The sequence below is a fragment of the Galeopterus variegatus genome, unplaced genomic scaffold (genome assembly GCF_000696425.1).
Source record: "Galeopterus variegatus unplaced genomic scaffold, G_variegatus-3.0.2 Scaffold1844, whole genome shotgun sequence".
NCBI lineage: Eukaryota > Metazoa > Chordata > Mammalia > Dermoptera > Cynocephalidae > Galeopterus > Galeopterus variegatus.
Window position 1 is genome coordinate 74,415 of NW_007727955.1, and position 16,133 is coordinate 90,547.

General features: G+C 37.7%; 1 protein-coding gene across 1 annotated transcript in view; it reads left to right on the forward strand.

Moving 5' to 3' along the window:
- Window positions 1-16,133, forward strand: part of SLC9C2 (solute carrier family 9, member C2 (putative)) — a 100,738-nt gene that overhangs the window by 16,377 nt on the left and 68,228 nt on the right. The window contains exons 4-7 of the mRNA XM_008579261.1: window positions 1,689-1,854; window positions 8,876-8,992; window positions 10,196-10,357; window positions 15,737-15,836. Of these exons, the coding sequence (XP_008577483.1) occupies window positions 1,689-1,854; window positions 8,876-8,992; window positions 10,196-10,357; window positions 15,737-15,836 (545 nt within the window). The remainder of the gene's footprint in view (window positions 1-1,688; window positions 1,855-8,875; window positions 8,993-10,195; window positions 10,358-15,736; window positions 15,837-16,133) is intronic.

Here is a 16,133-nt window from a genome sequence, read left to right on the forward strand (position 1 = left end):
AGAAAAAGAAATACCACATGTTCTCACTTATTGGTGGGAGCTAGAAATGGATAAGTTAATTTTCTCACACACACACACACACACAAAAAAAAAAACCGGGGGGAGGGGAGGAGGATATAATAACTACAATTTTTTGAAGTTGTTACAACAAGCAAACGGAAAGGACACTCTTGGGTGGGAGGGGGGAGAGGGAGGAGGGAGAGAGGTTTCGGTGATGGGCCATAATAATCAACCACATTGTATATTGACAAAATAAAAATTTAAACGAAAAAAAAAAATACAGTTGTAAAAACTGGGGGGAAAAAAAAATCTCTTAATGTAATTCATGTCCTTAAGAGATTTAAGGAGAAAAGCCATATGATATCACAATAGATAAAGAAAAAACATTTGATAAAAATTAACATTTATTCATGATAAAAATAAGAGACAGAAGAAAACTTCCAAATATATATAATTAATAGCCTTACAGAAATGATAAGGAATGAGATCATGATATTATAAAAAGAAACAAAGAACCAGAAAGAAAATTTGAAAATTGAAAATATGATAGCTAAAATAAACTAATTCAGTAAAAGGTTTTAATGGGAAAGTTCTGGAAATCTCACAGAAAACAGAACAAAAACAGAGATGGAAGATAAAAAAAGGATTGAATAACACAACTATTTTTTTTCCTGAGAGATAATTTTGGAAAATATATATTTCCTTATACTTGGGCATAAACAATGTGTTCATAGAAATTACAAAACTGTATAAATAAATCACTTAATCTCAAGTATTTCATGGCCTCTCTCCTCCCTATTGTGAAACTATTTATTTTACAATTAAAGGCAAAAGGGGGAATCTTCTTTGAATATTTTATTTTATTTTTTTTTGTCTTTTGTCTTTTTCCGTGTCCAGCAATGGATCGCAACCCTCAGTGTTGCCCCCGCACCGGACCGGGGACCGGCAACGGGACCGCAACCCTCGGCGTTGCTCCCACGCCTCGCTCAGCCAGTGAGCGGGAACCGGTCTGTATGTGGTATCCGAACCCTCGGGCGGGAGTGCCGCCGCGCTTCCTAAGTGGCGCACTTATCCAGTGCGCCACCGGGCCGGCCCTTCTTTGAATATTTTAGAGTCTTGGTATTTAAATTTGTATCATGTACCGGACACAGTTTGTCAGTAATGATTTACTTTCAAATGAAGAATACATGATGTGTTTTATACAGAAGCAGGAGAAATTTGCAGTCCATTTTAAGAATGTTTTGATATTGAGAACTGTTAAAGCAGAACAGCAACCAGAAAGATAGTAGAATTGGTCTTTTAAATAATAAAGAAGAATCTTGTTTGAAAGGGATGGTTCGTTTGAGGCAGATAGTTAGGTTAGAATACCTTTTAAAGTTATCTTTCAGAGAAATTGCATAAAATACATAACCAAAAAAATGATTACATATTATAATGATGAATAAACTGACTATCCTGATTTGACTATCATACATTGTATACAGCTACTGATAATCAACTTTGTACCCCACAAACAAGTACAACCAATTATGCTTCAATAAAAAATAAAATTAATTGAGATATTCCATGCTTAAAAAATATAATGAAATAAAATACATAACTAAGATCTGATTCTTAGGACATAAGTAAATGCAGTCATGCCATCTTTAGATGTTAAACCTAATACTGTGTTCTGAATTGGTTCACAGCTCTTGTTAATTGGATTCATTAGCTTTATTATAGCATTACTCACAACTGGATACGTGGTTCTGAAATTCATTGGAGAGTCGTGGGATTTTCAATCTGGCCTACTCTTTAGCATGATCCTTGGCATTACAGACCCTCTTCATTCTGTGAATTTACTGAAAACTATGGGTATGTCAGATTTATTTCTCTCTCTTATCTTGAAGATATGAGGCTATGTTATTTTATTTTATTTTTTGGTTATATTTTTCCTGCACAAATTGTGCCTCTAGCTGAGTAGGAATTTGTGCTCCTTTCCCTGGGGATGGAGCACTGATTAACTTTAAGGAGACAGTGCAAGTAAGACAACCACGGAGGATCTGCGATCAATAACCTCAATTATAATCACAAACGATTTTTTCAGAAGAAAATGTAATCTTTCCAGAAGGTGATAAAAATTGGCATTCTTATTCCATTCCATAAATTCTAAGCCACAAAGTAGAGATTCAAAGTTGATGAGTTTGTTTACCAATACAGAGAAAAAAATGAAGACCCCTAATGAAACACTTCCAAGGTCTTGCCAACTCTTGTTAGAACTGCCTCCATTTTGCAGTAGCTAAGGTTGGGCAGGTGGTAGAGGTGGTTGCAGTTTAGTTCAAGAAAAGGGGTAATGAGATAGTCTGGCACTCAAATATATTATTCAATAAAAACTATTCCCAAGACAGTTTGTGGTCCTGCACTACTCTGCATCTTATTTGGTAAGGTAAAAAGTGATTTTACTCTGAAATATCTCCTTATTGTCACGTTTTATTAATATAGCAGTAAAAACATGAAATGATGAGATGCTGTGGTTTCTGGTTTTGAATCAGACATATTTTCCTAAACAGTTATAACGTATCAGTTGAATTTAGTGGAAATATATTACCTTATAATTGGAGTGAGAAACCTCCAACCTTTTCAGCAAGTGATATTCCTATTTTTACACCTGTTTATACCTATGGTTGGGAAAACACAGGAGGGTTTTGAACACTTTTGATGTTCTAAATTGTTACAAAGTAGTTATACTTCTGGAAGAGACTGATCCTGTGCTGTTTTCTCTCCTTGTTCCGCTAAGTACATTTTTTTTCTGTCTTTCCTTTAATTGTCTTTCTCTTTCAGCTGTTTATATTTGCCACTTGTTTTATTACCTCATTCTCTTCCCACCCCCTTTTCAGCAATCTCTTGACTGTAAATGGTTGTAATAAACTATAAACATCAAATTGGTTTTTTTTCTTTTTTAAAATGAGTACAGTAGAAAGTCATCTGTTTCTTTAAAACAAAAATAGTAAAGGCATTTGGCTAGACCTTAAATAGTCAATAACACTCACATCGTACATAGGTTCTAGATCCATTTTTTTTCTAATAAGACAAATTTGACTTGTTTTTATGGGGAAAATCACTCTCACTTATTTCTGGTGTTGGCAGGGCCCCCACGTAGTTCCTTTGTGTGAATTAGATAAATGACCCTTTCCTCAAATAGTTTACTTCTATCTAATTGTCATAATACATCAGTTATTTAAACAGATGTAAAACTATCCCTATTTGCAGAGGACATGGTCCTGTACATAAAAAACCCTAAAGACTCCACCGAAAAATTACTAGAACTAATAAATGAATTCAGTAGAGCGGTAGGATACAAAATCAATACACAAAAATCAATAGCCTTTCTATACACCAATAACGAAATAGCTGAAGAAGAAATCAAGAAAGTAATCCCATTCACAATAACCACCCAAAAATGAAATACCTAGGAATAAATTTAATCAAGCAGGTGAAACATGAAAACTGTAAAACAGTGGTGAAAAAAATTGAAGAGGACACAAGTAAATGGAAAATATTCCATGTTCATGAGTTTTAAGAATTAACATCATCAAAATGTCCATTTTACCCAAAGCGATCTGTACATTCAACTCAATCCCTCTCAAAATACCAATGACATTCTTCACAGAAATAGAAAAAAAATCTTAAAATTTATATGGAGCCACAAAAGACCATATATTGGTAAAGCAATCTTGAACAAAAAGAACAAAGTTGGAGGCATCACACTTCCTGACTTCAAAATATATTGTGAATCTATAGTAACCAAAACAGCATGGTAGCAGCCTAAAAATAGACAAATGGACCAATGGAACTGAATAGAGAGCCCGGAAACAAACCCGTGCAGTTATAGCCAACTGATTTTTGACAGAGGTGCCAAGAATATATAGTGGGGAAGGGATGGCCTCTTCAATCAATGGTGCTGGGAAAACTGCATATCCACATGCAGAAGATTGAAATTAAACCTCTGTCTCTCACCATACACAAAATTCAACTCCAAATGGATTAAAGACCTAAATTTAAGACTTGAAACTGTGCAACTACTAGAAATGCTACACAAAATGCGAGTGGGCAGCACATTTTTGAAGAGGCCACAAAGGCAAAGGCAGCTAAAGCAAAAGTACACAAAAAAAGCTTCTGCACGCAAGGGGCACTATCAACAAAGTGAGGAGACAACCTACAAAATGGGAGAAAGTGTTTGCAAAGCACAGATCAGACAAGGGGCTAATATCCAGAATATATAAGGAACTCAAACAACTCAATAGCGAAAAAGCAAACAACCCAATTAAAAAATAGGTAAAGGACCTGAACAGATATTTCTCAAAAAAAGACATACAATTGGCCAATGAGCACATGAAAAAATGCTCAAAATCACTAGTTATCAAGGAAATGCAAATTAAAACCACAATGAAGAATCATCTCATTCCAGTTAGGATGACTATTATCAACAAGACAGAAAATAACAAACGCTGGTGAGGATGTGGAGAAAAGAGATCTCTCATACATTGTTGGTGGGAATGTAAATTGGTACAGCCATCGTGGAAAACAGTATGGAGATTCCTCAGAGAAGCAAAAATAGATCTATCTTACAACCTAGTTATTCCCACTATTGAGTATATACCCAGAGGAAATGAAATCAATGTATCAAAAAGACACCTGCACTCCCATGTTCATCATACTGTTGTTCACAATAGACAAGAGATGAAATCAACCTAAATGCCCATCAGCAGATGAACTGATTGAAATACTGTGGCTCAATTGGGAGAGTGTGGTGCTGACAACACCAAGTCAAGGGTTAAGATCCCCTTACTGGTCATCTTTAAAAAAAAAAAAACATGAATAAAAATAAATAAAAAACCTGTGATATATATACACAATACAATGCTATTCAGCTATAAAAAGAAATGAAATCCTGTCATTTGCAGCAACATGGATGGAAGTAGAAACCATCATGTTAAGGGAAGTAAGTCAGGCACAGAAAAACAAGTACAGCATGGTCTCACTCATATGTGGAATCTAAAAAAAGAAAAGAAAAGAAGAAAAGTGTTTCTCATAGAAGTAGAAAGTAGAATAATGGTTACCAGAGGCTGGGAGGGGAGGTGGGTGGGGAAGAGGAGAAGGGGTGGCCTAATGGTACAGAACTATGCTATCTGCCCTAAATGAATCATTGTGCATTGTATGCATGTATTGAAGTAACACACTGTACCCCACAAAATAAATACAAATAAAAACTTAAACAGCTGCTTTTAAAAAATATATAGCTGTGCAATCCTTTTAATATCAATTTGTAATTGCAATTGGCTGCATAATGTACCATCATGGGTCATATGTTCTTAAATTTGGGGATTATGCTCTTAAGTAAAAGAAGTCCAGGCCTGGTATGTATGTAGCTCTACAAACTCATCAGAGACAAAAGTCTCCTCTATTTATATATTCCTGTGGGTGAGGTGGAGTAATAGGGACTGGATTTACCTTCCCACCTGGAACAACTAAAAAACTGGACAAACGTATGAAAAAACCAATTCTCCGATATTGGACATCAGGCAGTGCAGGACAGTGGTCCTTGAGAGAGGGAAAAAAAGAGGTGTGTCCCCAATGGCTCTTGCCTCAGCTTATTACCTTGAGAGAGTGTCTAGGTCTAGTGTGGTGAAGGGTAACTTAGGTGGAGCCTGGTGGTTTCCTTGAGTTGGGGAGACTAAGAGTTGGGAGTCCAGGAGGGCCAAGGCAACTAGAGTTCACGAGGCAAATTACTGCAGAGATAAAAGCTACACTGAAGGATGTCTTCAAGAGATCTGCAGAGGGCACCCCCTTGAGTCTTTGGATTAATATTCAATAGTGCACCTGTGAAGAAAGTGCTCAAGGCTGGAGAAGGAAAATACTTGAAGAAGCAAAGAGAACAATTCCCTTCATGTTTCATACAGCCTGAGTGGAAAAACCTCACAGTTCATGGGACATCAGGCATAGGACTCAGAAGGTAATTGCCTTAGTAGTAGGAAGAATTAGCTTTTGTCTAAAGGCTGCTCTGGTGCTACCTAACAAAGCTTAAAAGCAAGACTTAAAAGGTTTAAATTGTATCCAAGTAACTTAACTGCATTCCAGAATGAAGCTCAAGGATATTTAAAGAAATGCAAAAATATACAGGAAATAATAAGGTAAAATATAAAATTCTGTCATCCAATCAAAAATTACTAGGTATGCAAAGAAGCAGGCAAATATGACCCATGGAGGGTACAAAAATAATAAGCAGAAGCAGACCTAGCAATGATGCAGATGATAGAATCTGTAGGCAAAAAACATTAAAAGTTTTTTTCATCTACTTTTGAAAACTTTTAAGATATATATTAAATTACATATGATTTTCAATAGTTTTCATAAATAATTTAGATATATATCACACTGAAGTATATTTGAGTTGAGAAATATCGAATCCAGTTTTGGCCCACACTTTTAAGAAGGGTGTACAGAAATGGGAAAAGAGAGAAAAATGACAGACAAGATTAAACTTACTGAAAACAAGTCCAGTGAGAACGAAGGAGCTTTTGCAACAGGGAAAAGCAAGGTTGAGTGATAACGACTGTCATTATTAAGTTTAAGAAGCGTTTCTTTTTAAAAAGTTATTTATTTCTTCTTTTTTTATATTCTAAGATGTTGCAGAGCAGTGGAGGGGGAGGAGGTAGAAGGGTAGGGAAATGAAGGTGGGGTGAGAGGGCAGGGCTGGCCCATGGCTGGCTCCTTCACTGGCCTGGTTGCGGAGGGCGGTGCATATGGATGAGGCCCGTGGGCCACCCCCCAACTCCTGCTCAGGAGCCCCGGGGGTTTCTGGTGGTGGCTCGGTTGTTGCTGGGCTATATTTGAACATCGAGGGGCTTTGCTGAGGCTCTCAGCTCCTGGACCCCTCCACCCTTACCTTAAAAGTTTTTATAGCCATATTCTATATGTTAAAAAAGTTAAAAGAAAGATTGAGTATGGGGTAAAACCTGCTCATACCAGCTTATAAGAGCCAATTTTTTTTTTTCCTTTTTGTCTTTTTTCGTGACCGGCAACGGATCGCAACCCTCAGTGTCGTGCCCGTACCGGACCGGGACCGGCAACGGGATCGCAAACCTTGGTGTTGCGCCCGCACCTCGCTCAGCCAGTGAGTGGCCGGTCTGTATGTGGGATCCGAACCCTCGGCGGGAGCGTCGCAGCGCTCCCAAGCGGTGCACTGTAGCAGTGCGCCACTGGGCCGGCCCAGAGCCAATTGTTAAATGACCAGGAATTTTACTAGCCAGTTGTTAATTCATTGGTAGCTTGGAATTGGCTATAGTTGGAGTGTTTACACATGGAATTGGCAAACACTGCAAATCAGGCCTTTTAAAAAAATTTTTGGAGAGCTTCTTTACTGGCACACTACTGGACATGGTAGATTAAAAAAAAAGATCTAAATCAGACTTTAGAGATGAAAACTACAATGTCTGAGGTGAAAAATACTCTGGGTGGGATTAGACAATGCAGAAGAAAGGATTAGTGAACCTGAAGACATAGCACTAGAAACCATCCAAAATGAAGCACAGAGAGAAAAAGATTGGAAAAAATGAACTGAGCATCAGTGAGCTGTAGGACAACCTCAAATGTCCCAATGTATGAGTCCCCAAAAGAGAAGAGAGAGAGAGAGGGAGGAGCAAGAAATATCTGAAGAAATAAGGAATGAAAAATTTCTAAATTTGATGAAAACTAAAGCCACAGATTCAAGGAGCTCAATAAAATCCACGCCCAAGAAATAGCACACCAAGGCACATAAAAATTAAATCCCTTAAAACCAGTGATAAAGAGAAAATTTAAGAAGCAGCCAGAGAAAAAAAGACACATTATGTACAGAGGAACAAAAATAGTAACGATCACAGAATTCTCTTCAGAAACAGTGCAAACCAAAAGATGGTGCAGCAACATTTTCAGACTACTAAAAAAGAAAAATACGGTCAGCTTAGAATTCTGTACTAAGTGAAAATATCTTTCAAAAGCAAAAATGAAATAGACTTTCTTAATCATAACTCATACAAAAGCTGAAAGAATTTATCACCAGAAGACCTGCACTACAAAAAATGCTAAAAGAAGTCCTTCGGGCAGAAAGAAAATGACATAAAATGGAAATTTGGATGTGGAATTTGATCAACCCAAGCCCCTGGTAACCAGTAATCTATTTTTAGTCTTTATGTATTTGCCTATTCTGGACATTTCATGTAAATCAAACCATATAATATATAGCTTTTGTGTCTGACTTCTTTCACTTAGAATAGTGTTTTCAAGCTTCGTCTATGCTGTAACATGTTTCAGTAAGTATTTCCTTTCTGTGGAGGACTAATGTCCCTTTGTAGTGATATACCACACATGTTTATCCACTCATCAGCTGATAGACATTGAGTTGTCTTCATTTTTTGGCAATAATGAATAACACTGTTATGAACATTTGTGTACAAAACTTTGTGTGGACATACATTTTCAATTCTCTTGGGTATACCTAGGGGTAGGATTGCTGGGTCATATTTTGTTTCTAAAATGAGGTTCTTTTGGAGTCTGATTCATGTTTATTCAGGTGAAATGTGGTGTCCTGAGAAGTGTTTGTCTCCTGAAGTCTGAGCACGGTCAAGGCAATGGGCATATAAGGAGTGCTACTGCCAAGTTCCTTTGCTGTTGGAAATACAGAAGGCACAACAGAGAAATTTGAAAATGGCGATTGTGATCGCCTTACAGACCCATCCCAGTCATGGATGCCTTCTTCTTTTTTGTATCCTGTTCCTTCTCTTCTCTTTCTGTTTCCTGTGCAAGAGCATAATTTTCATGTAGCACACCAAATTATATTTTCTATTTCCTTTTCCAGGCATTTCTAAAATGTATACTGATATCATTAGAGGAGAATCATTGATCTTTTCTGGCATCACAAGCATTATTTTTGGACTTTTTCGGAGCACCACAGTCCACATTTCTATGTTTAGGGGTAAGGGCATTTTTTTTTTTTGGTTTGTATATTTTTTAAAATCATTCTTATTGAAATTAAAATACATTCAAGATGTCTTAATTTTGCTGCTTTCCCTCTACTTTATTCTTGGACCATTTAAAATGACATATCAAATAACAAGAAAACAATTACTATCTATATATTTTCATGGAGGAAACATTAAGAGGGAAAGAATGTTAAAAAAAATTATCTCCCTCAATATACATAAGTGCATACGTGCACACATACAAAAATTGTGTCAGCTGGCTCAGATTTACTTTTATCCTGGATCAATCTAGATCTCAATGAGTGGATGTTAAGAATTGGCTTGTCCTGGATTTGCATCTAGGGGTGAAAGCAGAATGGTTCAAGCAATACGGGAGAGTCAGGTCCTAGAAGTGACAATAGCCGGATTCATGTGGCTAAAGCCCACTGGGATATGGAGCATGTTGCCTTGCTAGGTTTCCAGATGTGGTACTACTAGAGAAGAAAGGGGAAAAAAGTCATGGCATGAAAGGGGAAAAGGTGTCCTCCTGATATATTTTTGTGATAGTTGCAAGAGGAGGGAGGGGCTAAAAGGAGAGAGAAATATTGGTGGATAAAGAGGGGTTTGCAGTGATTCTCAATGAGGAAAGTATAGACATTTGGGTGGGACAATTTTTGTCATTTAGGACTTCATTATTTAGGACTACCCTGATACCTACCCACTTATAGCTGCTAGTGCCCTGAGTTATAGTCACTAATGAAAATTTCCTCTTTTTATTTTGCAAATGCACCCTGGGCTGGGGGCAGGAGTCACAAACTGACTGACTGCAGGTTGGCAGGGACCCTGGCATGGTTTGCTTGGCCCTGCCATAGTTTGTAAAAAAATTTGAATTTGGATGTCTTTTGTTTGAATGTTCATTCTTTAGTTTGTCACAGGTTTTATACATTTATGTTCTCTGCCTGCCTCCTGAGGACATTTGAATCTTCTGTCCTTGGATAAGCAAACCTCAAGGTGCAGACTAGAAGGGAAGGATATCCTGAGAGAGTCTTTTGCCAGGCTTTCATGGGACACCCCCATCTGCCGAAGAATGAGGTCCCCAGTCAAAATCTCAAGAGTGAACCAAAGTGCACAGACCCAAATGCCATCAAGGAAAGAAACCAAAAATTATATCTCAACATTTTGTGTCTTATTTTCTATTTTTCTTTCTTTTCTTTTAGAGTTAAATGTAGTCATGGGACTCTTCCTTGACATTTTTGGAAGTATAATATGTGGATATTGGTGTGCAAGAATCATTCAGTTTATATTGACTGACCTTTTTAGCAATACGCTGACTAATGTCATTCTCTGCTTTTCATTGGTGTACATGACTTTCTACATTGGTAAGACAGAAACAAATACAAAAAATGCTATCCTCAAAGTAAGCTTTATAAATATTTCCCCTGATCTTGAATCTAGTTACTTCTTCCCAATAACTTCCCCCTTTTTTGTTGGCCCCTCTGTGTGTCTTGTCATCTTACTGCCACCTCCAGCTCTTTTCTGGTCTCTCTTAACATCCTCTTTATTTCAACTCCCTGCCCCTTCCCCTTTGCACTGCTCTCTGTGGCTAGTCTCTTATCGTTTCTGAGCTGTACTCTTTGACCTTATATGTAATCACTGGCAGCCCCCTGGGAGCAGAGTCAACATTCAGCTCATTCCTGCCCTGACCCTGAGCAACCCATCTGTAAAACGAATAAGTTGGGAGAGATGCTTCTGAGGTCTTCTCCAGCCCAACAGCCTTTAATTCAATGGGCACCAAATTGAGGGGACTGTAAAAATGGCAGTCCTTACCTGAGGCTCAGAGGCAGGAAAGGAAAGGGAGAAATTGGGTATATTTATGTCTGGAAGAGAAGCAGGCGAACAGAATAATTGCAGAAGTAAGAGTGCCCAGCACTGGTGGACCTTCAGCTAGTTTAGTCCAGTGAAATTGGGAATTAAAGTGTTTGCTAGCCGGACCGAGGTAACCAGTCCTCAAGAGACATAGTAAGTATGGCCAAACTGTCAAATTCTGCTTTTGTTCTCATCGTGGAAGTAAAGCAACTTCTGTCATGAAAGAATTCAGTTATCAAGAGGTTAATTACTCCTCTTTTCACCTCCAGTTACCTAAAAGCTCTGTTTCTTCTACAGATACATCGCCACCTGTGGGTTGCTCACTGCCCTGAATCAGTAAAATCATAGACAATATTCACTGAAGGCTCATTTCCTTCAACTTTCTTTATTTTTTTTCTCCTGTTAAGCTTTTATGGATGCCTTAAATGTCTGAAGAAAAAATTTTAATTTGATCTCCCTCTCTACGTGATTGTGAGTTCCTTGAGGTGGAGGTTGTCTCTTAGTCAAAAAAATTTTTTTGTTCTCTTTTCTATCTTCCCTTAGCCAAGCTCAGATCTTGCCATCTGCTGGATAGTAATTTAGCACATGTTGGTTTTATAAATTGATTCTAGTCTTTGAAGAGTTTCGGAGTTAGGCAGATTTGAGTTCAAATCCTAGCTCTGTAATTTATTAGCTTGGTGACCTTGGAAAATTACTTAACCTTTCTAAGCTTCAGTTTCTTCATCTATAAAGGTGGTTTCATAGCACCTAATTTATAGAGAGTATTGCAGCATTAATGAGATCATGTGTGTTATATGATTTGCTCATGCTGGTGTGCTGGAGATAGCTCTTACTGGCTTGCGAGAGCCAGAGCTGATTATGGACACCTCTTCCCAACTCTATGTTCAAGTGACGTTATGTTGGTAGGTTGAAACTGGCCATGGTGGGAGTCTTCACACCATGGAAATTGGAAGACACTGCAAATCATTTTTATTCCCAGAGACCTGGTGTTAAACATTTACCAGCACGCCACTGGGCTCAAAATAGGGCAGTCAATAAGTGGTGGTTCTCTTTCCCTTTCTTTCTAAAACATGGAAATTAGTGCTTGACATCCTGCTAGACGGGATGTTTATGGGTGTGAATTGGGGTCAGGGGGTCAGGATGGGATTCCTTAGAGCCTTTAACATCCCTACCACGTTAGAAGACTCCTAGTGCTGACATACAACTTTTTAAGTTGGGTAGAGATGTCATCTAGTTAAGTAGAATGGATTCCTTATGCTCATTCAGATATGCAACCAAAAAGCTAGATTAATTCAGCTCAATTCAATTCAAAAGTTCAGCAAAATGTATGACTATTTAAGGATTATGAGGTCTGATAATTTTGTACCAAGCAGCAATGTAAAATATTTGCAGTTGATTTCTTTTTTTCTTTTTTTTTTGGCCACTGGCTAGTTTGGGGATCCAAACCCTTGAGCTATGCCCCATCGCCTGAGCCAAACTGCCAGCCCTGCAGCTGATTTCTGTGAAGGCATTTAATTCACATAGCTGTAGAGTATGGGATCTTTAAACAATTGAGCCATTTGTGGTTTAATAGATTTTGGGAGGCAGAGAGTGTAGAGAACTGAGCCAACACCTCGGTTCTAGTGTCAGCTCTACCTCCAACTAGCCATATTACTTCACACAAGTACTTTAGCTTCTCTGAGCCTCAGTTCCCTCAACCTGTAGAATGAGGAGATTGAGTTAGGCAGTGGTAGGGCGGTAAACTGGCTCTCTGGGGAGAAAAAAAGCCCTGATTTGCAGTGTTTGCCAATTTTCATGGTATCAATACACCCACCATGGCTGATTTTAAAGATGGCTTTGATCAAAAGCTGGCTCACAAAATTACTGAAAATTTAACAACGAGCTTTCCTGAGCAGGTACAAGTCTCTAAGAATCAGCCCTAAAGAGATTGATGATTTTCCCTAGAAATTATTCCTCTGAGATTGTATCTGCCAGCAACAGAGAGGAAATATCTTAATCTAGGTTGCATTTGTCCAGGTAAGAGTTGCTGCAGGTTGTGAATCAGTGAGAGAGGGTAAGAATTTAGCATTAATCACTCAGGCTTAAATACATCCCAGAGTTGGGACTCTCGTGGGATAAAAATACTTCAACCAGTGATTCTTTGTAGCATCAAGATAGCACTGTGCCCCTACTCAGGATGAAAGCTTGCTGGATAGCCTCTTGTTATAGGTTGAATTGTGTACCCCCCAAATATGTTGAAATCCTCACCCCCAGTACCTGTGAATGTGACCTTATTTGGAATTAGTGTCTTTGCAGATGATCAAGTTAAAATGAGGTCATTAGGGTGGGCTCCAATTCACTATGACTGTGTCCTTCTAACAAGGGGAAATGTAGACACAGAGACAGTCACACATAGAGGGAAGATAGTGTGAAGACACAGGGAGAACGCCAGCTGCAAGTCAGGGACTGCCCGAGGCTGCCACAAGCCAGGAGAGAGGCCTGGAGCAGATTCTCCTTTGCAGCCCTTCCTCACAAGGAACCAACCCTGTGGACACCTTGATCTTGGATTTTGGGCCTCTAGAACTGTGAGACATTAACTTTCTGTTGTTTAAGCTAACCAGTTTGTGGTACTCTGTTATGGAAGCCCCAGGAAACCAGTATACGTCCCTCCTCCATGACACTTTCCTCTGCTTCAGGAATTAAAAAACAACCTCAGGCAGTCCTTCACTCCTACACTTAATAAGTTCCTGACAATAAAATCAGAAACAGACACTGTTATAAGGAGAAGTTCAATTGCCAGAAATCTAAAAACATAGATAAAATTCTCATTTAGACATCCTCTAATTGTTCCATTTCTGTCATATCCAATTTTGTTCTTTCCTTCACTAATGAGCACACTGTCAACTGGCTTAAGTCCAGTTAAACAAAATCCCATTGAGTCTCCTATCAGGAGGACCTTTACTTTTCCTAAAGCAGAGAGAGAGAGAGAGAGAGAGAGAGCGCTGCATGTCCTCAACACCAGTTTTCTGTGATCATTTCTTTCCGTTGTGTCAGAAAAACTTTACAACTCCATTTTTAACTACTTGGGTTTATGCTGATAAAATTTATTTTATTTTATGTTCCATGACCTTTTCCCCACTTCTGGTACCTTTCAAATACATTTAATGTAATAGCATTTGTAATTTTTAAAAGACTTTGTTTTTCCAATTATAAAAGTAATGCATGTTATTTTAAAATTTTTGAAAAATTCTGAAAAGCCAAAGAAGAAAAAAATTATCTATAAACCCATGTTATAAATTTAACCACAGATACATTTTGGTATATGTCCAGGCTTTTAAAAAAAGTACACATACATATATTAATATGTGCATGGATACATATTAATACATACATACATGTATTAATGGATGCACTCACACCATATATCCCTACAACATTGGGGTTATACTAGATAAAATGATATCAGTTTTTACATAAAATTATTTAGTGTTTTCCTCATAGCAGATATTGTCTCTAGTGACTGTTAATGAAAAAGACTATGATGAGCTTTAAAATCCAATAACACTAATTAAAGAGAATTGGGAATAAGATTTTGACAGCTCCTCTGTCATCACAGTTTGCAGCACTACTGGTTTTACTGACATTGGTTATTCAAACGAGTAGGTAAAAGAAGTCTAAAGTGAACTTAAGTGATTAAATAAACCAAAAGAATAATAAAATCCTCTTTAAATTAAACACCAGTATTGATTTATTAAGCAATAAAGTGAATAGATAAAAACAATTAATAGCATAATAATAATAATGATTATCGTTTATTTATTGCTTTAAAAGTGTGCCAAGCTACATGTTATCTAATTTAAACTCCACAACTATATGAGGCATTACTATTTTACACCTATTTTACAGATGCAGGGACACTAATGGAGAAAGAGGAGGTCACATTCCAAGAGCAACCAGCTCTGTCCTGCTCCAAAGCCCTTCCGTTCCTACCTGTCTTGTTCTTTCCCTTCCTTTCTGTCTAATGTTTATAATGTGCTATTTGAAGACTCGGCAGCCTAGGACTGTTGGCATTTATGGTATCCAAACATTCTTCATGATTTGTTCTTTCCCTTCCTTTCTGTCTAATGTTTATAATGTGATATTTGAAGACTCGGCAGCCTAGGACTGTTGGCATTTATGGTATCCAAACATTCTTCATGATTGGTTTTCCTGCCTCAGACTACGTTTGCACATTTGTTTAGAGCCAGATGAGTGATAACTTTAATTAGCAAGGTTGATATCAGCAAAAAAAAAAAGCAGGCTTCAGGAACTACAGTCACCAAGAAAGCACAGGCATTGGACCCCAACTCCTACCTAGCACATGCAGCACAGCATCCCTGAGGTGCTGAGCAGAGGCTGTGAAACTTACTTTTCCATTAGGCCTATCCTCAATGATGGTCTGCAGCAGGGGTGACAATGGCCTATGGGCGAAATCTGCCTTTTGTTTTTGGACAGTCTGTTAGCTAAGAATGGTTTTTACATTTTAAAATGGTTTAGAAAACAGAAAAGAAGGATATTTGTGGCATGTAAAAATTATGTAAAATTCAAATTTTAGTGTCTGTAAATAAGGCTTAATTGGACACTCATTCGTTTACTTATTATCTGTGACTGCTTTTGCACCACAACTGCTGAGTTGGGCAGTTGCAACAGGCACCTTGTGGCCCACAAAGACTAAATACTTAGTATCTGGTCCTTTACAGAAAAAGTTTGCCAGCCCCTAATGTACAGGATTAGGCCAATCCCTTAAAGCAACTCTCCAAGAAATACTGCTCTCAAGCTTCCCACCAATTCTTTACTCAAGATAAAGTACCTCAGTGTGCAGATTTGAATGCATTTAGTTTCATTCAATGTTCTTTTTTTTTTTTTCTCCCCAGTGGAAGTTTTGGGAATGTCAGGCATTGTTGCTTTAGTCACTGTAGGACTGAATTTAGATTCTTTAAGCTTTAAGCCGAGGATGGAGTTCATAATTACTAAGTAAGTTTCCTATATGTGTACTTGTTTAAAATGTGTAAAATGTGTACTTAAGTTTAGTGCTCAAGGGGTCCTGCCTTCATGGATGCTAATGAAATTCCCTTTATATGACTTTTTTCTTCCTTTAAATTTTAAATTTTGCCATCAGTTACATTTGAAAAGACCTTAAGTACCAACAATTACCGACATTAATTGATATTCCTACTATAAATAAAGTATTGGCTCAGAGACCATAATGCTTTTAATACATAAGTCTTTGATAAAAATTTACTTTGAATTGTGAGTATTTAAAAAAAAAAA